General features: G+C 40.9%; 1 protein-coding gene across 1 annotated transcript in view; it reads right to left on the bottom strand.

The window, feature by feature from the left end:
• Window positions 1-346: 346 nt before the first annotated feature.
• GAS2 (growth arrest specific 2) overlaps window positions 347-26,197 on the bottom strand; it is a 119,137-nt gene continuing 93,286 nt past the window's right edge. Inside the window, exon 7 of the mRNA XM_035012458.1 lies at window positions 347-798. Within this exon, the coding sequence (XP_034868349.1) occupies window positions 580-798 (219 nt within the window). The 3' untranslated portion in view covers window positions 347-579. The remainder of the gene's footprint in view (window positions 799-26,197) is intronic.

Raw genomic sequence — 26,197 nt, 5'->3', positions numbered from 1 at the left:
TAAACTTTAAGGCAATCTTCCAAGCGAATGTAAACTTTTCTGAAGTGGCCTTTCCAGTAAAGTATTACTGTTGTTAACACTCTACTTATTTATAGTGCTGTTGAGTATTTTTTAGTAGCACATTATCACACTAATTGTCACTTTTTAAAAAAAATTAGCTTAAAAATCCTGCAATTATAAAAGTGTCTGGGGTGCTTTTTGTAGACATAAGGCAGGTAATTCCTGTTGGCTGATGTAGAAATCCTAAATATTTTCTTCTAAGAGCAGTTTTTATCTCTAGCTAAAAATTGTATTTCTAATAATGTACTAAAGACTGTGTTCACATATTGAGAAATAATAATTTGCCTACACTTTTTCTAATTTAAATCTGAGTTTAGAATTTCTTTTAATTGGTCGTTTTCTACAGAAGCATCAAAATAAATAGTGCTACTCTCTGAACGCTTTTCAATGATAACGACATTTTTCTGTCTGTTAACGCCTTTTTCCAAAGTAATTTTCAGAGCGTGTGAACTAAACTGACTACACTGGAGAAGTGGGTACAGGCCATTATGAGAGTCCCCTTGCAGCGACCAACTAGTTTCATTTAACCTCCTTCTTAGCCTTATAATTGGCAGAGACCACCAGGTAATTATCCGGATTCATGTCCTTAAGGGTTGGAGATTTGCTCTGGATGGGGGATGTTTTGCCATCCACACGGGAGATCTGCAGCATGCGGCAGGGGTCGTGTTTCAACAAATACCCTGCAAACGTTTCCCATCCTCCTCCCACACGGACCATGACATGTTTGTTATGCAGCATCTGAAATGAAAGGAGAACAAAAGGATTACATTCTGCGAATTCTTACAGTATCTCAAATCAACCTTCATTTCTAGCCCTGTTACTGTTTTTTTGTCTGTCTTGTTTTTCATGCCCCATTGTTTTCCTACTTGGTGGATAGTGTCTGAGTTAGCATAGAGTTTGTGAAAGAAGCTTTGTCTTTCCCATGCAAGTGGATCACGGGTACACATCCCCAGAATTCAGCTTCACCCTGCTACGGGAATCCGGATCTATGTATAATCCCTTGTTTGGTTGAATGTGTCCAGAAGCTTCTCTCTGATGTTCCGTTATAGCCTCATCACTGCCCCCATTTTCTGCCCACTGCCTCAGATAAGTGTTCCATTATTCCCACCAAGTTATTCCCCTCTGAACCAGGACTCAAAAGACCATGGAAATGTCTGCCATTGAATATAATGTGAATAATCACACAAATACTCAATACGAAATAGAAGAGAAATGCACTCAAAAAATTTTAAGTCTTCCCCAGTCACTGAGCCCTTCAAGGCCAGATGTTGTTGAATGGCCAAACGTTTATGTTTCCCTTTACTCTTATTTTTTCTAATTACTTAAAAAAATCACTTACCTTCAGGCCTATGGGCCATGTAGAGTTCCAGATTAACAAGGCTACAGATTTAAAAAGTGAAGAATATATGGTTCTTTTTATCTAGTAAAAACATGCCAGAGCTGTAGAGGTTTGGCATGGAGAGCCAAAGAATTTGATCTTGGCTTTTTTCAAATATCAGAAAATGTAAGGTTAGGGGGAGATGTTGCTCCATCATCAAAGACCCTGCCGACTCTGTTCCCTGCCCACAATATTATGAATCCACACTGGCACTATAATCTTGGGAAGGACATAGAGTGGTGTGAGGGGATTTGGGAGTCATTTTCACCAAATCTACTTGAATTTCTCTTGCTGTGCAGTTTAAGATCTGGAGGCTTTTTTCTTACTCCCATCAAGTGGAAGATGATTTGTGCTCACTGCTTTCATTTACATGTGGAGAATCTGATGGAAATTCTGGACTTTTTTCGAATGCCTGTATCCACGAAATTTTGCATGTGTGTTTAGGGGTTTCGCAGACTCCCAGAAATACATCCATGGACTCAAGTTAAATCCTGATGCATGTGGTTGATGCGAAGCAGTTTCAGATGTTGTGCAAAGTAACAAAAATGTGCTGGACATCAATAAAAACCAAGACTCATGAAGAAATTGGAGTTAAATTTTACTCTACTTGTTATTCTCATTTCGAGAATAAAAATTAGAATTAGACTAGAAAGGACCTTCAGAAACATCTAACTAGAAGTTTTTAGACTTATTTTGGCACCAGAATCTACTCATGAAACAAAATCTCAGCGGAAAACCCTGTCATATAAAGCAGGCAAAAGGAGTCAGGATTCAGCTGTAACTCTTTTGCCTCCCCTGGTTCTGCCAACGGTACCGTGATCTTGTTTTTCAGATGAAGATCCTGAGGCCCAGATCTTTGGTGTGATTTGCTGAGACTAGTACCCAGATTTCCTGACTGCAGTCTAATCCTTGTCCCACAACAGTTCTTTGTAAAGCGAAATCCATCAAGGCTTTTGCTAATTTGACTGACCTACTTCCATCCCCACAAGCTCCTGTGTGTGCCTCTACCGCTTACTTCCAAAACTTGGAGTTACCGGGACAAAAACTGCAAAGGCGGGCACCCAAACAGTACCCTGCCCCTTTCTCCCTCTGTTCTAGAAAACAGCTGTGCCTCTTGTTGATGTTCTGGCACCTCCTAGCCCTGTAAATTACATTTAAGAGTTGCCTCTAAACATCCTAGCTATGAATGCCTGGCAGAGTGCCCAAATTCACTTGACTATGAGCAGGCTATTTCAACCAGAAGGAATCACCAGTCAGTACAATTTTTAGACAATTCGTTAACTCTGGAAAACAGTGAAAGAAATGTTTTTCTGCTTGGCATATACGATCATTTAGGTACAAACTCTTCCTGCAGATTCTTTAATGAATCCACGCATGCGAAGTGGATCCAGCATGAAACAGAGTTATGCTGAATGTGAATAACATGGGAAATTAAATTTCTGCCCACCTTCTCTTCCATATCCTTTCAATAGTGAATCAACAACCTATAATTTGCTAAGAAGGTCAGTGGTCAAACTGAACAACAGTTTCAAGCATGGGATTAAGATTTCACAGCCATAAGCATTTACATCCTTGACTGTAGAGATTTAAATTCCATGCCTTATCTTAGTATGTGCTAAGTCTCAAAAAATAGTAACACCCATCCCCATCTCCTTAAACTAAACCCCTACTGTTGAACCTAAAAGAAAATTAACCTGCTATAAACCACACTACTCTCAACTCTACCCTCTCTCCCTGCCACAGTGCTTGCCCTACAAAACCCCAGCCTTGGATTAAGTGTATAATCTTCTAAATCACAGGAGAGAAGCTGAGCTCCCACTGGAAGAACTCTTTTCATCTCAGGGATTAGTGACATTAGGCCAATTGCCCTAACTGATCCTTTTGGTTTTGGTCAGTTCCATTTCCTGCTTCTCCCTATTCTCAAACACACTACCCATCTCTGTCATCCTCATTCTGCTGTTGGCTTCACCATCAAGCATGGCTTTCTCTCTTAGCATCTCCACTGGCTAATTTACTCCAATCTGTACTTATCCATTTCTCCACTTTCTTCATCACAGAAAGAAGTCCTTCATCCAAAGTCAACTCCTCCCCATATGTCCTAATTCCCATTACCACCATGCAGAAGTTCCTGCATCAAACATCCCATCTCTCTACTCTCTCTCTCCAACTTATTGTACAATAGTCCTTATCCTTCAGGGGATAAACATACCCAAGCCTTTCTCACTCTTGTCCAAAGCAAAACTCTGCTCCTTCCATCCCAGGCTTCTTTGTTCTCACACCTTTTCCTTACATCTGAGCTTTCTGGTAAGCTTACACGTGATGTCTTCGCTTCCAACATTCTATTCACTGTCCAGCCCACTACACATTGCTTCTGCCCCCACCTGTTAACTGACTACACATTGAAGGGAATCAGATGGTTTCTAGAATTGTCAAATCCAATGGATGGTCCTTAATCCTTGTCTTTCTTGATCACTCAAGTAAGGTATCTGATAGTATTGACCACTCCTTCCGTGAGACTCCCTACTCCTTTATTCTCTCTGACAAGACTCCCTCTCCTGGACTTCCTCCTACCTCTCTCTTTGTACTTTCTCTGCCTCTTTCATAGGTTCTATTTCTTCTGCCTACTTTTAAGCTTTGCTGTTGCAAATGATTCTGAAGGATTCTGTCCTTTCTCCACTGCTTTTCTCACTCTGACCACGCTGTATCTGGAACCTCGCAGCTTTCTCTACTATCTGCTTTAGTCTCTCAAATTATAGTTCTGGCCCTTGCCTCTTCCCTGAGCTTCCAAATGCAAGGGCATAACCAGTCCACCACCTTCCCCCTTCAACTGAAGGCTCCACAGGCCTTTCCTAAAAGAGTCGGTAGGATGAGCATTCTCCGTAACTAGTCAGACACCAAAAACATTCATTTCTCCCCAGAATGATTCTCAGCATCTATGTTATTGTTGCTGCCATTCATTTCAGCACCTCAACTTTTTCCGTGGGCCACTGTAAGGATCTCACTGCCTCTAGCCTGTCTGAATTTAGCAAATCCATTCCCACCAAAGGGAATTCCATAAATGCCTATTTGATTGTCTCCTGCCTAAATGCCTTCACTAGCTCCCTCTCCCCTATAGGCTAATATTCAGTTCCCTTTATTTGCATACATTATTCACCAAGACCACTCCTGCCAGCCTCACCCGCCCTTCCTTGAGCTCTGGGACACATGAATTATTTTAGTTCTATGTTCCCAGATAACACAGCCTTTCATGCTTTTGCATGTTTGCCCCTAAATGTAGAGTGTCTTTTCTGCTTTGCCCTCCCTACTTAACAGGACCACAAACATTAATTCAAACATCACCTCTGCCTGAAAAATTCTCCACGATCACCTTCCTTACCAGATAAGTGAATGCTTCCTTGCTGTATGCTGTTTAGATTACACGTGATTTCATTGTTTCACTCAATCTACTGTAATTGCCAATTTACCTGCCTGCCTCTTTTAATAACATGTGAGCTCTCTGAAGAGAGTGATGATAGATTTCTTCTTTCTTAAATCTCCCATATGCGAGCTCAGAGCAGTATCAATATTATAATCATATTAATACTCTTTCTTGTGTATATTTCCACAGGCTCTACCTAACTTTGCTTAACTGATGATGTCATTTTCAGCATTACTCCATTTTTAGATGGGAAAACTGATGCTTTTAGAAGAACTGATGCCCTTAAGCAACCTGTGGCACAAATCAATGGAAGAACTGAACGAGAATCGGTTTTTTTTCCCATTAGGCCACACCCACTGATTCTGTGAAACTCTTAGACTTGGATTTTCATATCTGCTTAGTTGCTTACTAGTGAAATTTGCACAGACAAGGAACTATCAATGTCGGAAACAGTAATAAGCAGCTTAAGCAAATTAAATGCCCATGTAAAATGATTTATGGTGCTATGTTCTAATAAACCCCATATACACATCGAATTTCATTTCAGAAGATTATCTTGTAGTGGTCCCAATTACTTCAGAAATAAACATGTGTCAAGTGCAGGTAATAGGACAGAATATATTTATAGCCAGATAGCTGTCGGTCTAAGTAGGACTAGGCTTTGATTCTCTGTTTAGTTACAGTGCCTTTATTTTTAATGCTTCACAATATTGAACAATTTTGTGTTCTCCATTCCAAAAGATAACTCATCTTGACTGGTAGCATCCATGCACATGGCAACTGAGTATTTAGTATTGGTTTTTTGTGCTGTTGTTTGGTGCATTTCTTCTCAAGCAAAGAAAAATAAGTTAGAATTGCTACAAATCTTCTCCAAGACTGCATGTTGCAAAGTGGTAGTGTTTGCTTGCACCTTAGGCCTACCCCTTCTGTTGCTAGTTTTTACAGGGGGCCTCATTCCTCACGGTGCCTTTGATCCTACCAAAAGGAAGAAGATTCATTACTGACTTAGCAACATCTCTCAATACTGAAAGGAAAAAAACAAAACAAAACAATAACAAAAATCTGTCTCCACGTTTCTCCCAATGGCCTTGATGAAGTTTAAGCAGATCTGGGTTGTTGGAGACACTGCAAATATTTTCTTTTTTGGTGGCTATGAGTGGTATATATTCCTTGCCCAAGAAGAGAACCAGTATGCCTCAAAGTCATGTTTTGTTTTTTAATAATTTCTTTCAGTAATGGGGGAAAAAATTCTCATTCTTATCAAGGGCATTTGCTTTATGCCTTGTCCTATTCTGATGCAATTATGTGTTGTTTTCCAAGGAGGCCTCTATTGTATGCATCAGCAACAGGGAACCCTTTATCTTAGATGAAATAGAGTCTTAGTATTAGAGCACCTACTAGGTGCCTGGTAACCTACAGATATGCCTTATTAAAATAAAGAGAGTAAAAACAACACTGAGGCCATTGGCAATTCTCTCATTTCACAGGTGTACGAACAGGAGAAGAAAGGGGCACACAGGGGGCTCCCCAGAGCCACACTAGAAATCACATCTCCTTTATCCCCCACCTAGTGCAGGGCCTTACAATTAAGGAGTTGTACTCTTCCAGAAATTATTATTCTAAAAAAGAATCCAATATTTAAAGATGGGTGAATCACTTAATATATTGACCCAGCAGGTGTTAATAACATGTCCAGTAAGTCCTAACTCTGTTTTACTAGATACAATGCACGTTTTGTTAGGTTACAATGTGCAATCTAAAGCCTGCTTTCTTAGCACCACCTTTCAATCTTATTTTCCTAACATTATAAGGTAAAAAATTATCTCATAACCAACCAGTTCTGTAACTCATCCAGATACTTAATTCAAAGGGGAAAAAATGGAAAGGAAATAAGGTAATTCTCCCATATCAAGTTAGAACACAACGGAAAATTTTAAAGTTATAGAAATGATTCACCAACAGCTCCCTACCAATGCCGGGGTCACTGTGGTATCAGGGGTCCAGAGCTCTGGCTCTTACGATATAATAGGATTTCAGAAAGGAGATTTTTTTTTCCCCTTAATTTTGTAGCTTGGAGAGACAGACTGGAATCACATTATGTGTTGGTATTAAGGAGCTTCAAGCAAGGACAGTATGAATTTTTCTTCTTCTTGGGAACATTAGTCTTTAGAAACAGAAATACATCAGCTCAGTTTTTGTTGACAAGGCACAGCTGAAATCTATGTAAATCACACAAAATCATATGTTTTACTAAATGAAAAAAAAAGGGTCACCTAAGAGAGCCAAAAAAATATTATGGGTTTATTGGTGATGTATTTATTTTTAAGCTATATTATACAAGCAATAAACAAAAATAGCATCAACAAAAATAAACAATAAGTGAAAGAAATGTCTTTGGGTAAACATAATTTATAAGCTTCATATTCATATTTGGTAGCATTATCTTATCAATTCCCCAGTACAGATATGCGTGAATATTTGCATCTGTCCTAAACTATAATTCCTATGAAAAGTTTTAGGTGTCACCACTTTCTTAGCAAAATACTGACAAATCTCTTTCATTCCGATTTGAATCTTGTGTTTGTGACCTTGAAAACTGAGGGAAACAGGAGTATCTGTCAAATTGTCTGAAAACTGATATCAGTAGCCCCTGAGGCTGTGAAAGCTTCCAAGCAGGATGCCCTCATCATCTCTCACACTTCGCCACTGCCCGCTCTACTCCAGTGCCCCAGCGCTCTTTCTAAAAGGAAAATCTGATCAGGCCACCGCCTTGCTTAAAAACCGTGCATGGGTCTCCATTGTCTGTAGTGTTTCTTAGCCATTTTCAGCTCCAGCCCACCTGAGGAATATGACTCATACTCATCAGCACAAGAAGCCTGCGGCAAAGATTCTGGAAGAGCAGTGGTGTGAACACACATGAGCGCGTATGTATGTGTGTAGGGACAGGGCAGAATCTGCATCTCGAGGGTGGGTAGAAGTACACGTAATTTGAAGAACCAACTTGCTAGTGATTCTGGTACCCCCTCTCCTATCTCTGTCTGTCCTCTGCCAGCCATGAGAACAACTTGCCTGACACACAAAGCATTTCATGGTTCAGCTACTATTCCTTCCCCACCTTCTTCCTCACTATGCCTTAATGTTGTCCAAGTTGTGCATTGCACAATGATGCAGCTATTGTGTGGCCCTACCTGTCAGTGCCCACGCCTATACTCCAAATTACCTAACCCACAAATATTTTGGACTCCTTGGAATCCCCTAAAAGTTTCATAACTATCTACAGAGAAGGCAGAGAATTGTTCTGTATTCACCAGGTAAATTAAAGTGAGTCCCTTTCTTTGGCCATTCGACAAATATTTATTGAGTGCCAGGCAAGGTTATTCCTTAGTAAATTTGAGGCCCTGGGGGCCTAGTACAGTTTCAAGTACACAATGGGCACTCAATAAATGCTTGTTTAAATGAATGAAGAAACAATGTTAACTCCTACTAATGCTCCACCCAGGCATCACTGCCTTTATGGAATATTTTTGTACTCTCCAACCTTTAGATTATTTCTGAGGGGACCTTGAGATTTTCCTGCACAGACCTCAAGCAGAGTACCTATCATATTTTGTTGTCTTATTTTCTTGTCCATCTTTCTCTAATTTCCTCTCACCTCTTTAAAGGGTCACATTCTACTCAGCTTTGTATACCTGGCAACAATTACAATGTGTGATATGTAGAAGACATTACTTATTTACAGAAAAGAAAAAGGAAAAGATGAAATGATTTGTCTTTATGAGGGAGAGTCTGAAAAAACCAGGATGTGAATGAAAATCCACATTGACCACTGCTTAGAGGATTCCTTTGAGAGAAAGATGAATTTTGGGTCAAAAAACAAAGTAACAGGAATCATACAGGAGAGAGTGAGATTGAATTAACAATCAGTAGAGCAATGAGCAGGAGAGACAGAAAGAAGAAGGAGGAAGGGAGGAGAGAAGAAGAAAATATCCCAAATGGATCCAGAATCAAGTATATTATTCTCTTCATTACCTCCCTTCACAGAGTCTCATTACATCTGGAATGCAGTTTTTAGAATATACCATTCACTATAGTAGAAAATTACTTAATAAAAATTTCACTCCCTCCAAATACGCAACCTAACAGCAGAAGAAGGGAAATAATTAAGATTAGAGCAGAAATAAAAAATACAGTAGAACAGATCAATGAAACTAGAAGCTGGTTCTTTGAAAGAATTAACAAAATTGATAAATCCTTAGCCAGACTTATCAAAAAGAAAAGAAAGGATCCAAATAAATAATATCACAAATGAAAGAGGAGAGATCAAAACCAACACCGCAGAAATACAATTATAAGAGAATATTATGAACAATTATATGCCAACAAATTGGGCAATCTGGAAGAAATGGAGAAATTCCAGAAACATATAAACTACCAAAACTGAAACAGGAAGAAATAGAAAATTTGAACAGATCCACAATCCTTTTTCTCTTTTAATGCTCAAGTGTCTTGCGTCCCTCAGCATAACCCTGGCTCTCATTAAGCCCTTCCCCGTGTCACTGACCACAACACCTCCTATTTCTTCCCAGTCTGTGAACTGCTCTCCACCACAGCCATCCTTTTAAGAGACAACTCTCTCTGACACTGACTGCCTCGAGGAGCAAGCCACCTAAATTTAAATCAGTGCAGGCTCCTGGGATATCATATGCTTCCTAACACCTCCTCGTCAACCCCATTCACTGTGTGTTTTTACAAGCCATCATAACTTGAGGGAAAATATTGTTTTTAGAACGCAGTCATCTGCTCTCCAGAGAGTGTTAAATTAATTTATAGGACAACAGACTCTGTCATCAACTGATATTATCCTGAAATGTCATATGCTCAAAATTGGGCGACTGGGAATTCAGCTGGCTGCCTAAGGTACGTGGACACATGGAGGAGTAAGGTGGCAGGTGTTCAGTCACTAGTCTGCCATGTTAAAAGCCTGCTCCCTGCATCTTCAAGGTAAGAGATAAGGTCACCTGTTAACAGGGCAAGTGAGGTTCTGTTGGCCACAGATGCCGCGTGAAGGCTTCTTTGTCAAAGGTTGGAGATTCAGCTCAACCTCTCTAGCTGTTTGAAATTATAAATGGTTAAATACTACCCCAATAGACAAGCTTGTAGAATTATCACTGTTTGCCAAACACTTTTCACATTTGTTGTTTCACTTTTATCTTCCTAATAGTCCTTTCTGCCCTTTTCTTAGATGAAGCTTCAGAGAGATGAGTAACAGTCAACAGAGCAGAAGCTGCCATTTGCTTTGACCCCACCAGACTGCCTAGACACAGTCACCACTAACTATCTGGATAGCCCTAAGATACGATTTAATCTGTCTGTGCCTCACTTTCTCATCTGCAGAATGTTTATAACATAGAGTTTTTTGAACAAAGAATGTGTAAGCATGTAGTAATATTGCCTGGCACATGATAACCAACAGTCGTCTGCCACTATTGTTTTGTTGTTGTTGTTGTTATTATTATTATTACAATAATAATATTGTTATTGTGATGATGGTGGTAAGCTTCTTACAGATTTTATTTCAGTTAATTCTTGAAGCAATTCTAAGTGGATTGCACTGTTATCCGCATTGACAGATGAGAAAATGGCAGCTCCAGAAAGGGGAAGTAAATTGCTCCAAGTCACATAACTAGGAAGTGACAAAGTTTAGATTTGACCTGAGTCTCTCCCACTTCAAAGATAATACTCATTATCACTTAACTATATACCCTAAAGGGACTTTGCCAGGGGTTATGGTTGTTTGATTTCTTATCTAGACTATCTCCATGGACAATGACTCTTTTTTCTAGGAATATGTCTTGTCATTTTATGGTGTCTCCACAGATGATCATATTGCTCAGCTCTAAATGTGCCCTGGACCCAGAAAAAAGGTGTTTTAATACGTGCTTGGAAGGACTTACTTGAATTTGAACCTGATGTTTCACCCATACAGAAATGTTGAAATTAGGTACCCCCAAAGTGCTTGGCTGTGGGTCTCACACTCTAAAAGGAAACTGTAGAGGAGAGACCCCGGACAGTCTGCAAAGTACTTTCTCTTAGATTATTTCATTTTGTTATCACACCTGCCCAGTCGTTCAGCAGGCTAGTATTACTGTTGCCATTGCACAGATGGAGAAATTGAGGCTCAGAGAGGTTAAATAGGTGGCTCACAGACACACAGCCAAGAACATAGCCTTGGTGTTTTGATTCCCAGTTTTGTGATTTGTTGTCTTCAGTAATAAAATCGTACATTAGGGAGAATGTAATCCTCAAACCCTCACGTGAAGGCCGAACTATCGCAGTGCCCTAAATGACGACAAACAATCCTCCAACACGAACAGAGCCTTGAGTCAGAAATCTGGCTATTGAGGCTGGCCAAAAAAAATTCCTAGCCTGCTTTTTCTTGGGAGAGGGGGAGGGAATAGTTCACTTCCCAGGCTCATTGTAGACAAACGACTCTCAGTAGCTTCTTTCTGGAAGCAAACATGAGAAGAGCAGCTTGCAGATGAATGTAATGATCAACTGGCAAAACGTTCCATTTGCATCTGCTTGGAAATATGTGTAGGAGCACTTAACGCCAACTGCCTCAGTTCTTATCGACTTGTTATGCAAGGGCTCCATTTTCCCAGATCTGCACCAAATGAAATGAAGAAGCCTTAGCTGCAGTCTAATTACCAGTGTACGGCACCATTTCAGGAAGGAAAGGCAAGTATGATAAATATTTCACAGAACACTCAGCAGAGTGAAAGCAATGAGGTGAACATACTGGTGGCTACAAGAGGAGAGCTGACTAAGAGGAAGGATCTGTAGGTGGTACAGCTCGATTGAAACTAGGCTTCATCCACCCCAAAGACGTAACAACTTCAGCAAAGGGAGCTGGGCCCCAAGAGGCAATTAAAACCATTCCTTCCGCTCATCAAATGGGGTCACCTTTGTCTGACTCCATCTGAGCTCCCATTCTCTCATCTAAACACCAATACCAAACCCCAAGAGCACTGAGACAGCCAAAGGCTAACTTTTCATGACAATGATGCACATCAGTGGTTCCCAACCTGGTGTCCTCCCAGGTCCTGAAAGGCAACAACAGTGTCTGTAATGCAGACACTGGAAAAACGATTACTTTGCTACTGTTTTTAATGTATCTTTAGCATATGGGGAGATCCATCAAAATGGAAAACAAAGTATGAATAAATACAGTTAGATCTTTTATATCGATAAAATATTTGAAAACATGAGTCTCTTTCTTCTCAAAGTCCCATTCAAGTGAAAGGCCAGGAATAAAAGTATTCTAAAATCACAGGACAAAGGGAAATTGAGAGGAGATGATGGTAGATCTGAAAGGTCAAGACAGTTTTAGAAGATGGACAACAGAGGGATGAATTGTAACCAACTAAGGGTGGAGAGAGTTGAAACTCGAAGCCTGAAATGACAGCTTGTCGAAAAGAAGCAAGTCAGATCATACCTTGAAATTATAAGAAATTCAGGTTTTAGAATCACCAGGCACTTCCATCAGGCGAGGAGAGACGTGCAGCTGAAGAAAGGAGAATTTGTTGAGAGTCTAAGGACTGGCTAGCCCCTCAGATTTCCTGCACCCCACTCCCCATTTGCTCTGCCTGTGGGTATCCCAGAGTACAAATGACTCTGTTATCCCAGCAGGACACCAAAGGTTTATCTTTGCAGGAATTGAATCAGAGATGCTCCAAACAAGGGGATGATACAGGAGCCGGATGGAGAGATGGATAAATACATGATAAAGCAAATACAGCAAAGTGTTCATTATAGAACCCAGATGGTAGTTCTGTGGGTATTCTCCATATGTTTGAAAATTTTCACAAGACAATGTTAGAGGAAAAATTCATCCTGAATCCCATCTGTTCTCCCCATCTCCACTCTTAATCTCCTTAGGTCCAAATTCCCTCCATTTTACCTGGATTACTGTAATAACCCTTCAACTGCTCCCCCCTGGCCCTTAGTAAATTCTCAACAGAGAAACTAGAGGGATCTTGTTAAAACAGAAGTTACCTCATGCTACAACTCCGCTCAAAACCTTGTGTGACTCCCCATTTCATTAAGAGTAAACTACAGAGTCCTTTTTTTATTGTTTATTATTATTATTAACATATAATGTATTATTTGTTTCAGGGGTACAGGTCTGTGATTCATCAGTCTTACACAACACACAGCACTCACCACAACACATACCCTCTCCAGTGTCCATCACCCAGCCTTCTAAAGGCCTCTACATTCCCGGATGATCTGGACTCCTGTTACCTCTGACTTCACATTCTACCACAGAGCCTCTCCCATGCTCTGTTACAGCCATATTGGCCTCCTTGCTATTTCTCAAATACTCCAAGGCTACTTCAGTCACACTCTTAACTTGGTGCTCCTCCCATTTAGAAGATTTTGCCCCATAACTGCAAAGCTAACCCCTCACCTCCTTCATGCCCTTGACAATCTCTCACTTTCTCAAGGAGGCTACCCTAACCACACTTTTAAAATTGTAGTCTCTGCTTCTGGCACTCCCAACCTGCCTTACCCTGCCCTACTTTTCCTTTCCTACCTTAGCATGGATTTTATCACTTTCTAGCAAGTGTTTACATATTTATTATGTTCCTTGTCTATACAATATAATCCCTCCAAATTAAGAGTGCCATATTCATCACATAAAAATACAGGAAACCCAGTTAAACTTGAATGGCAGATGAAAAACATTCTCTTAGTTTAAGTATGTCCCCTGCAATATTTGGAACATAACATATTAAAAAGTATTTGTTGTTTACCTGAAATTATATACATTATCTGTGTTGAGTCTGGCAACCCTACACCCTCTCTCCCCAACACACAAACACACACAGAGGAACAAAAAGGTCCTCAAGGAAGTCAGGGTTTATCTGTGTTTTTCTCTGATATATCTTTAGTTCTTCGACCAGTGCTTATTTCATAATATATGTTCAGTCAATATATGTTGAATGAATGATGATCACTCATTTTCTCAGGATGACCCCTAAGAAAACAAGGGAGTAATCCACAGAAGGCATATGATCCAGGAAACAGGGGATCCCACATAAGAACAAGTTAGAGTCTCAGTTGACACTTGAGGCCAACCTGGGGAAGGGGAGACAAGGAGGGACAGAAATGAAACCCCTAGGTTAGTTGGTATACCTGCCTATGATGCCACTGTGACAGGTTTTAGAGTTCTCTAAGGGGATCTGGTAAGAGCTTCTCAGTCCGACTTAGGAAGAGAGAAATGGCTACAAAAAGGAAAAGTAATCACGGCATACTACAATATTTACATGATTGTCAGGAAGTAAACACTGAATACTGATTTGACCAACATTGGTATCACCAATGATGCCGGGCAAACAAGAGGAAGGAAAGTCCACGTGTGTGGTGGGGTAAGGAAGGGGGGTGGCGCCTGAGACCACTCAATCATCATCTTCCTACTCTTGTTACCTAAGCTCAAATATGATTTCTAACATTTTTAAAAAACATTTTTTAAATTTATTTGACAGAGAGAGCAAGAGAGCACAAACAGGGGAACAGTAGAGGGAGAGGGAAAAGCAGGCTTCCCACTGAGCAGGGACTCCAAAGAGGGGCTTGATTCCAGGACTGGGATCATGACCTGAGCCGAAGGCAGACGCTTAACCATCTGAGCCACCCAGGCATCCTTCTAACTCAGTTTCTTATGCTATTTAAACAATTCGAGAATATAGAAGAATAATTTAAACCAATCTCACTTATCAGTATATACATAAAATATTACTTTTGTTATGGCTTTTAAAAAACCTCTGTCTTTATTTTTCACACAGCCATCCTCTTGGCGGCCACATCTTTTAAATAGGCGTGCTATTCTGATTCAAAAATTTTTCTTTGCTGAATATTCTATTTCCATCTTTCCTTTTTCAAAATGAGTAGGTGAAGTTTGAAGCTCACTTCCAATTATCCGGTCTTCTTCGAAATGAAGTCCAGAAGAATTAAACAATTCCTCACAGACTGTCTATCCATTCTTGCTTCAGGGGCAGGTCACATGCTCACTTACCAATGAGCCTATTGTTCCATGGGGCCACCCAAAGGTCCCAGTAGGGAGGATGACACAAACTCTCTTGATAAAAGCCACACATAACTCATGCCTTAAAAAATTATCACCAGAAACTGCGTGCTCAAATTCACCGTTTTCAGACATGAATTCCCCAAGCTCCCATGTTGGCTTTCTTTCTCTTAAATTTACTTTCACCTCCCAGAATGCTGGTACCTTTCATGTCAGAGTTTACACTAAAATTTTCACCAGCTCATCTTTTACTTTTATGTTTCTATAATTTTATAGCCCTATTCTCTCATTTCTGTACTTTTGCTTTTTGAAGTCTTTCGTCAGTGCCTGTGTTGTGGGGGACATGGGTGTGTTATATACACACACACAGTTAGAGAAATAAATTTATTCCATGTCATATAAATAGATACACATGCATCCCCAGCCCCATGTATTTTTTTCTCCTCAACTATTATTAGAGGGGTATTGTCTGCCTAATGAGGGCCTGGCTGGCGCAATGGAATAACTATCTCTTTGTTTAGTCCTACTCTAAGAATGTGCATTTTCTCACACAAAATCCACAGAACACATCCTCAGCCATGTGGGTCCCCTGACCACCTCCTTTCCTCTCAACAACCCATGGCATGTGATGGCATGTTCCTGTTTGTACAAACATCTTCATATATTTCAGGAATTTTCCAGCATCGCTATCTCTCTGCATGTCAACAAGAAACTATGGTCTTTTTCTGATAAACACTTCCCTGTGTCCCTTTAATTCTAAGTTAAATTATGATGGGGGAACAACAGTATCTACTCCTCACTGACAAGTAGAATCTATGCTTCCCAATACCTTGGTTCAGATTCAGCTAAACGTCCAATAAAGTGCTCATCTATGTCAGAGCCTCATACACAGATTCCATCCCTACCTGCTAACAGAAATATCACCACAGCTGACAGACTGAAGCCATCCTCTTCTCTGAAGTATGGGTCCAGGGCAACTGAGCCGGCAATAGTATAACTCGCTCTGCTTCTGCTCCTTCCTTCTTCTGTTTTCAATGTCCTCTTTTGTTTGTTCTCCTACCTTTGAAGGCCAGAGCTCTTCCCTGTCACTTTGTGCTTCATGTTCCCTAGCATCTAACAAACTTCTGTGGCAAGATGAAAACAAACATTTTGTAATTAATGTTAAAGTCACATCCGTGGCCTCCAGATTTTGGATCTCTCCTCTTTCCTTTTGTGCATAATAGAATTCATACAAATAATTCAATGGAAGTGGATAGTCCATATTTTGCCCATTAGCTTCTAAAGTACTTATTAAAAGCATGGCTGTCTGAGGTCTTGAAGCCTCAGCATAGGGCCTTCCCGCTGGAATGTATTATCCATCCATTATCTTTGAAGTGTGACATCAGGATGTAACCCTCTCCCCTTCCTGCCCTGACGTCCCTTCTTGCCTAGTTCATTTGGAGGATGCTCCTTCCCTCTCTCTCTTTTCTAGCCCTTTACACAGCTTCACAAAACTCCATTATCCAGCCTCTCAGACCTTCACCATCCATTCATTCTTACATCTCAAACCTACCCCCCTTTCTTCTCTGTCTCTCCCAAGTCCTAAGAGGTTTCCAGGAAGGGGAGTTAATCTCACCTGATCTGTGTTTGCTTTTCATTCAGAGATTATTTGATCTTTGATGGAAGCTATTCCTGCTAGAATGTTTTCACCTTTGTAGGAGTCTTGTTGTCTATGTCCTCATGTTGTTTTTACTCCTCCCCTGAGGTAGATTTTTGTAGGCTGTTTTATTTCTGTGGTCTTTGACACTCTGGAGCAAAAACAGGTCTTCTCTGTGTATACCATGTTTTAAATTTCTTTTTATTCTAACATAATTTGAATCATCTCCCACATACCTTCGTCAAGCTTGCTCCGTTAAAGGTTTGCAAAGGATGCTATGAAAACCTTCTGGAAATACCTTGAGGGGTAAGTGTTCTTGTGACTATTTCTTGGAGGAAGTCATCTGAGTCTCCAAGAGTGCTCTCTTGAGATTTTGCTGGATAAAGGAGCAATTAGAAGGACATCCCAGTCTGTAGGAAAAGCATGTGCAAAGGGACAGGAACATAAAACAGCACAGTCTATGTATAACAGTGAGTAGTTCACTACTTCCACAGCTGAGATGCGAGAGGGATGAGGAGAGACAGCTAGGAGATATGGCCAATGACGCAAAAAATGACCAAGCGTAAGATGACCATGAATCTTTTTCTAAGCACACGAGATAACAAAGGTCCCTGACAGGTTTTAGGCAAGGGATTGGCATGACAAGATGTCTACTGCGCAAAGATCTCCCACAGACCCACAGAAGAGTCAGAATTTGCTTGGAGCAAAAGAGATTAGAGACTTTCACAGTATATAGGAAAGAGGTGAAAATGACTGAGATTTTGATTGAGATGAGGAGAGAGGGGTCCCTTGAGTTGAACTTCCTGTTGTACTTTCACCAGCAAGTAACATTATAAGTTATCCATTCCAGCTCCTGACCTTCATTCCGCTTTATGGGAAACAACATAAGATTATGAACATTATGTTTCAATGCTTTACCTTGAAGTATCTTCTGGCCTGGGGCTGGACACCACATGGTTACAGGATCCCAGAATTCAAAAGTTTGTTCATAGAGATGAACTAGAAGAAATCTCAGGAGGTAAAGATGATTTAGGGAATGTGTCAGGACACATGGCTCTGGACAGAGGATGGGTAGAACAGACTCAAAACAGGACCAATAAACTGAAAAGCCAGCCTACACTAAGAAGTTGCCAAGCCCAATAGGCTTGAACTTCTGCTGTTTCTTTCTTTCTTTTTCTTTTTTTAAAAGATTTTTATTTATTTGAGAGAGAGCAAAAGTGAGAGAGATCGCAGAGGGAGAGAGAGAAGCAGGCTCTCCGCTGAGCAGAGAGCCCGATCGATCATGACCTGAGCTGAAGGCAGAGGCTTAACTGACTGAGTCACCCAGGAGCCCCACTTCTGCTGTTTCTTAAATCGATTCCATGCTTTCCTACTCTCATCGGCCATTATCAGGTCTTTGTTGTCTTTCTTGAACAAGCAATAATTGCTCTGGTTGTTCTGCCTTTCTTTTCAGGGCCCATGTACACACTACTCCAAGACTGAACTTACTCTTTACTTGAGAATCTTTGACATATACGTTCTAGGTTCTTTTCAAATTTGGCCTGAATTCAACTCTTTAGCTTTCTTCCTCTTAGAATCCTACCTTCTCAGTCATCAGCCAAACAACATTACTGTTTCCTGGATGTTATCATTTTCTTTACATACAATACGTTCTCCTTGATAACATGTAGAAAGTCATCCTAAATCTGTTTCTTTCCTGGATGTTTTCATGGCTTTCATACCTTCCTGTCTCCAAATCAGATGCCATTTGCCCCTCCTCTGAATCACTCTCTTGGAATTTTTAAAATTATAGTTACTTATTTATTTCTTTCATCTCCTATAAAATGAAGAAGAGGAAAAGAGAAATGCTTATTGTGAACATGGCGTCTCACCCAACATCTTATCCTCCACAGTGGTAACACTAGGTCCTTCATACTCTTTATTCTTTCTTCCACAAAATACTCACTAAGAAACTACCATATGACAGATAATATATTAACCACTGGGAACATATCATACAGAATAAATCCAACATTTCCCTGCCTTCACGGGGCTTACAGTCTACTGAAGAAATAGACACTAAACCAATAAATGCAAATGTGATGTGTGCCACAGAGGACAATTCCAGGGAGCTAAGGGATCGAAACACATGTTCTGAAGGTCAATTTAGATTAACGGACTCAGTGGCCATTCTCAATCCCCTCTCTTTTTGCTTCCATGCTAGAGACTAATAAATCAAAATACTCACGTTCTCTGCTTTCCTTGCAGTTGGGGTGGCTATAACTCTACTGGCCAACAAGCGGTAAGGAGATCTACAAAAAGAGACCACGACTGGCACCACTCCTCCCACCTTCTTCCCGCCTTAACCTCAGACTCACTGTCTCCAGCTCACAGCAGCCATCTTAGAACCACAAGGGATGAAACGTGAATAAGGAAGCTGACACACAAAGGGCAGCAGAGCTGAAGATGAGAAAAGCCCTTGTCCCCTAATGGGATCAGTGTGTTGGTAAATGAACAGCCGGAGTAACCAATCTCTGAACCTCAGTCTGTGTGAAGTTCAAGCCATGTCAACACAGTTTTTTGTTACATCAAATGAAAGGCAATCCAAATGGCCCCAAAGGGAAACTAAGAGTGTTGGGAAGTCCAAGAAGGCTGCCTGGAAGATGAGCCTTGAGGGATGTATGTGCGTTAATCTGTCCAAGGAAGTTGGGGGCAGCAGCAGACAGAGAACATTCCAGCCACAGGAATCAAAGTGGGCCCTGATGTGGAGCACTTGGCTCACTGAAGATGCTACAGAAGCATATGGGGTGATGATGGTGAAGAAAACAAGGAAGAGAGCGTCAGCAAGCTGGCCTGAAGAACCAGGCAGGAGTCCTGTTGAGCCATTTAAGGATTCTGGTATCTAAATTCAATGCAAAACCTTTTTTTTTTTTTTTTTAAAGATTTTATTTATTTATTTATTTGAGAGAGAGAGAGAGAAACAGCATGAGAGGGGATAGGGTCAGAGGGAGAAGCAGGCTCCCCACCGAGCCGGGAGCCCGATGTGGGACTCAATCCCAGGACTCCGGGATCATGACCTGAGCCGAAGGCAGTCGCTTAACCAACTGAGCCACCCAGGCGCCCCAATGCAAAACCTTTTAAGGACTCTGAGGGGGGAAATAATGTGTTTACACTTTTACTAGCTCATTCTAGCTGCACTGCATAGACAAAGCGGAGGCAGTAGGCCAGTCCGGAGGCCAGAGCAGTGATCTAGGCTGAAGATGGTTGCCTGGGCAAGGTGGTGGATGCCTGCCCCAATATGTCTTAGAGTATCCCAATGACCTCATTCTCAGCTCATTTCCCCCCAGGGTTGACATTATCTTCTTCCCAGAATGTACCACTGATGCACAGGTGGGAATTATGTCATCCTCCCTCATGTGATGTGAGGAAGGTGGAGGGAGGAGGGTGCACATTCCCCATTCGATGGAGAAAAGTGAGACACAGAATGTAATATGCCTTACCAAACACTTCATGACTTTAAAGCAACTTCCAGAACAGGCTCTCAGATCCATGTCTGTATATCATGTTAGAAAAACGTCAAGTTTTCTAACTTGACGGTGCTTGAGTGCCTCAGTCAGTTAAGTGTGTGACTTTTGATTTGGGCTCAGGTCATGGTCTCAGGGTCATGAGATCGAGCCCCATGTCAGGCTCTGCACTCAGGCTGCTTGAGATTTTCTCTCTCTCCCTCCGTTCCTCCCCTGCTCTCGCTTGTGCTCTCTCTCTAAAATAAATACATCTTATTGATTGATTGATTTGACAGAGAGAAAGAGAGTGCACAAGAAGGGGGAGTGGCAGGCAGAGGGAGAGGGAGAAGCAGGCTTCCCGCTGAGCAGGGATCCTGGGATCACGACCTGAACCAAAGGCAGATGCTTAACCAACTAAGACACCCAGGCGCCCCATAAATAAATCTTTTTTTTTTAAGTCAAGTAAGAAAAACACTTTGTCATAACTAATGTATTGTAATCAACCTTCACTTTATTTTTTATTTTCTTTAATTTTTATTTTTTTAGAGGGAGCCTGACACGAGAAACCCTGAGATCATGACCTGAGCTGAAATCTAGAGCTGAACACTTAACCAACTGAGCCACCCAGATGCCCCAATCAACCTTTACTTTAAATTGCTTCATATTTTATAACTCATCCTAAAACTGAGCTATAAACACAGTTAAAACATATTTCAGACATAAAGCATATTTCTTATCTGCTAATTAATTGCAAAGTATGTAAAGTAATATAATTTTCTTAAATCTACGGGTTATAATACTGCTCCAGGATGTCAAATTTTTCTCTACTTCAGTTGATTAATTATTGACTAGCAGGTGATTCTCTAAAAGCATCTGTGTCATGTTACTGGCAATCTCAATAAAAATGATACCTAACAAGGCCCTGTACTTCTTCATCTATCACAAGAGTAATCAAAATAATTAGGTATACCTTTATTTAACTACTTTCTCCAGTACAACTTAATCTATTTTGGAGCATTATCTGCCTAGTGATTGGCACAATCCCCAGCATATAGCATTAATGAAAAATATCTATTAAGCAATAACCAATAATTATCATGTAATTACCAATTAGTAAACATTGTGCTAAGGACTTTAAATGGAACATCTCATTTAATTTTCACATTAATCTTATGAAGCAGGTATAATTACCAGTTTAGAGTCGATGAAAATGAAACTGAGAGATGTTATTTATTTAATCACAATATTTAGTAAGTCGCAGAGCTGGGATTCGAACTCAGAGCACTTATTAATATATGATACTGCCTCGGGGCGCCTGGGTGGCTCAGTCGTTAAGCATCTGCCTTCAGCTCAGGTCATGATCCCAGGGTCCTGGGATCGGGCTCCCTGCTCAGCGGGAAGCCTGCTTCTCCCTCTCCCACTCCCCCTGCTTGTGTTCCCTCTCTCGCTTTGTCTCTCTCTGCCAAATAAACAAATAAAATCTTTAAAATATATATATATATGATACTGCCTCTATTGAATATATGAATGAGCAAATAAATTAATGAATAGATTGATTGAATTTGCTGATGATTCACCAGGCATTATAAATCTATCCCCAATTGGTACAAACCCTAGACTAATGAACAAGTATGAAAATCCTGTGTTTATATGTAGTTACCATAGCACGCTTTTACATTAGTTGTTCTCAACCCAGGGGACATTTGGCAATTTCTGGAGACATTTTTGGCTTTCACAACTGGGAGGGGGAGTTGCACTGGTGTCTAGTGGGTAGAGGCCCCAGGGGGCTGCTACCCCCTACAATGCACATGACAGCCCCCCCACAACAAGGAATTATCAGGTTTATAAGTCAATAGTGCCAAATTTGAGAAACCTTGTTCTATGATATGACTGCTCACGTGAAGTCAAATCATACTGAAACCATTCCTGTAACACACACACACACACACACACACACACGTTTCAATCATTTATCCAACCTCAGCCATAATTTCTTGTTTCTCCTGCTGTCTCACTCACATGAGATTAACAAGCAAGACTCACAAAATAATACTGACTACAGGAAGAAGAGAAGAGATAATGGTGGCAGCAACATTCATTTTTCTCGCAGGGCAGCAGAGCCTTGCTAAAGCGCAGACCTGAGGAGGCAACGTGCACCATTTCACATTGGAGAGGCGCTCGGACCCCTTACACACCGACAAACCACGTGACGAGCAAGAAGTCGGGAACCCTTTCCACTTGGGCCAGCAGCTATTCCCCATTACATAATTGAAAAGGCGGAGGGGAGCAAATAAATTCCCACAGACACATCTCAACATTATTTAACATCTGTTTCAAGCTGTTTTTCAACCTCGAATACCGTCAAACATGTAGCAGAATTGCAGTTATGAATCTTGGCACTAGGTGGCAGCAGCGCACAGGTGCGTGATCATCCCCACCTTAAAAATTTAGTGCTATTGTTTAAATCCCATTGGACAAAGAGAGGTAAACATGTTTTTTCCCAATGTTTCTCACCATTGCCTTTTATTTCATTTATTGGACTGAAAATTATGAAGTAGCTTTTTTCCCAAATAAATCTACTTTTCACTCTAGAGTATTTACGTGAGAGTAAAAAATGTTAGGTGTGCATGTGTACATACACTCTCTATATACATACTCTATATACGTATAATTATATTACTATATGTATAATTATACGTATAATTATAAGTTGCATATATTGTATGTAATTGCATAAATGATAGACATTCAATTCATAATAATAGTGAGAGTGAACATGAAATGATAATGTCAGTCACTTTCTATTGAGCATTTTCTCTCATTTAATACTTCTAATAACCTTATGGGAAGGATTAGCTTTCTCCCTTTGCAGTTTAATTGTCAAAGATCAGAGAGACTGGAAAACTTGGCCAGACTCACACAGTATAATAGCTACAGAAGTGGGATTCATGTTGTACATTTCAGAGAGCTCCAAGTCTGCAGGTTTTTTGCGATCAGGAATCTCATCTTAATTTCTGTTCTCCCTCACCAAACATGGACAAATGTAGTATATCAGTGGTAAGAATAACTTGTGCCTATTTGATGGTGTTAAGGAAATATAATTCATGTGGGAGAATGAAAGCAGTTACTGGGATGCATGTTAAAATGCAGATTACCCGGGCACCCGGGTGGCACAGTGGGTTAAGCGCCCAACTTTTGGTTTCGGCTCAGGTCTTGATTTCAGAGTTGTGAGATCAATCCCCATGCCAGGCTCTGTGCTCAACACAGAGTCTGCTTGGGTTTCTCTCTCCTTCTCCCTTTGCCCCTCTCCCTGCCCCCTCTAAAAATAAATAAATAAAATCTTTTTAATAAATATTTATTTATTCGACAGAGAAAGAGAGAGAGAGAGGGAACAGCAGGGGGACGAGCAGGGAACCCGATGTGGGGTTCAATCCCAGAACTCTGGGATCGTGACCTGAGCTGAAGGCAGATGCTTAACCGACTGAGCCACCCAGGTGCCCCAATAAATAAAATCTTTTTTTAAAAAATGCAGATTACTAAGTCCCACCCCAGACTAATTAAACTAGAATTTCTTATGAGAGTAATTTTCTTAAAGGTCTCCAGGTGATTCTAAGATGCAGCTATTGTTGAGACTCTATAGAGTCGTGACTATGAGAGTAAAGTTTTGAGTAGTTTTGGAAGGCATTTCTTGCTTCTTTTTGATGAGCCCTCAAATACAGAATGGAAAATGAGAGAGAGCATGGAGAAGGTTATGAAAATGATGTTTGGCACTAAAGGAGATACAAGTTTGCAGCCCACCAACACTGAGAACATCCCACCCACTTGTCTTCTATTGTGTGATCGATCTTGTGACTTCAGTGACAAACATGGGAATCTTTTTTTGTCTATTTTCATAAACAACATTTCCATGCAAGGCCAACCTTCACAGAAGTTAGTGGTACCTACAGTTAGAATCCTCTTTGTCCTACACTACTGATTACCTTCTAGGATTTCAGCAAGATGTTCAAGATGTATCTTGAGATGTGATTTATTATTAATACCAACTCCAAATTACAATTATTGAACACAGATCCTTGCACATATTGGGCAAGAGATGACCTATTGCTATATGAGTAGGTGGATAAATGGACAGAGAGTGACTTGTTAAGTGAGGAGATTCGAGGCTGGTCTTCTCGGTTAATCTTCAAAACCCACTTCAGGGCATCCTCAGTAATCTCTACCAGTATCTCTATCCAGCCAGTTGTTTAAAAAATAATAAAGATTGATGCTGACACCTCCAATAAGATTCTCCTTTTCACACTTTTTTAAACCAACTGATTTAAATGCAGATCCGTTTCCGGAAATGAGGGTCTGGCAAAGCTCTGTGATTGTTTTAACCTGTCAGATATAATCAGGACCACTTTATGCTATTCTGAAGTTGCCACAGCAAAAGTGGTTTGCTCTTGGAAAGATAAAATAATAAGCGAGTGGGGGCTTTTTGTTGTTGTTTGCTCGGTTGGTTTGCTTTGCTTTGGTTTTTAGCCAAAACTTCCATAGAAAACGAAGTCCTTTTGCAGGACTTACACAAGAGGAGGTCTGCCTTGTTATGTATTGTACTCCTTTGTGTTCAGAATCAATCCAGGTCACTACCTATAACTCACAGCATAAACGTAAAAGCAATTCATGGACGTGCTAGCATGTTGACATCTTCCAGAAGTACAATGCCAATTTCTCCATCGAAGTAAAATCATCTATGTTAATAGTTTGTTTTTGTATTTATCTTCCTGTAGACTCCATCCTGAGGAGCGGGCACTTGGCACCTGGGAGGCTAACATCCCTTCCCGTGAAGGTAACACATCATCCAGGACTTTGAATGGCAGAAAGCTCAGAGCAAAAAATCCAAGTGCTGCCTGCAGGTGCGCTAACAAAAGTAAAGTGGAGACATGCGTGGCAAAGAGTCCCCAAAGAAGCTTGTAATCCATACAGATTGTCAAGGCTCAGCTGTGGAGGTGACTGGGGCATTCCCTGATTCCCAAGACATCAGCAAAGTCCTTTAATCAGCATGTACATTGTTCTGTTCTGTCTATAATATTATTCTCGAATATTAAGCAGCTGGTGATTCAGTGCCATCTGGCACTTCCTGGGTAAGCGCAGCTCTGATACAGTACAAATGTGTCGGGAGTAAGGGAAAATAGTTCCCCAGGAGGATAATGTGTCAGGATAAGTCAGCGAAGCTGGGTGAGAGTGTGGGAGAAGCTGGAAGACCCACTCACTCAGGATGAATAGAAAAAGAGGGGTGGTAGGCTACCAAATGCTTTGTGCCCCTGACCTTCTTTGTCCATACAGCCTATAAGGATGTACTTTCTGAGTGCTGTGGGTTTTTTGTTGTTTCTCTCAGCAACGACATTGTGAAGCATGGGCCTGTGATACATAGAGGAGGTTGCACTGAGATGACAACAGGACAACAGCCCACACAGGTCAAACCAGCTGTCCCCGGCATTCAGAACCCCCGGAGATGAAGCACGTAGAGTGTGATAGAGGAACTTTGGAGTTTTCTTAAATTTTTTGCTCTTTTTTGCTAAGAGAGAGGATGTCATTGAAATGGAAACACAGGCTTTTGCCTATGTCAGACTTACCAGAGCTTTCTGGGGCCATGCCAGAAAATGCAAAATGATCTACAAAGGAATCTAACCCATGACTTCAGACCTTCTAGAATCAACCACCAGTTGAGAAAACCAGGTAGAAAGAGTACCAAGAGAGATGTCTCAGAGATGAAGGTTAAATGTCCTTATATCAGAGTAGAGCTAGAAGATGATTTATGAGAACATGTGTGCAGGACCGGGTTTGGGTTTCCAGGCCCTGGAGGAAAGATACGGGTCATGTGGCCCATACCCAGAGAGCATGGCCAGGATGGTGAAAAACCCAGGAAACCTTGCTTGCGGGAAGGGCTGAGTGAACTCCTTTGAGTTATCAGCTGCCACTTAACCTAAACAAATTTTATATATGCCAGGCTTTTCCTGTATACTCTGGAAAGGAGATATTTCTATCTCCATTTTATAGACAAGGAAATAGGCTCACAGAAGAGCGGCGATGTACCATTCAACACTGTTTAAATTTGGTGGAGCTGGGGAGGGAAAGTCTAGACTGGGTGGTGAGGAAT

The sequence above is a fragment of the Mirounga leonina genome, unplaced genomic scaffold, assembly GCF_011800145.1.
Source record: "Mirounga leonina isolate KUSES-001 unplaced genomic scaffold, KU_Mleo_1.0 Mir_166, whole genome shotgun sequence".
NCBI classification, from domain to species: Eukaryota; Metazoa; Chordata; class Mammalia; order Carnivora; family Phocidae; genus Mirounga; species Mirounga leonina.
Note: the sequence above shows the minus strand (reverse complement) of the source record. Positions and strands in the feature narration are given on the sequence as shown.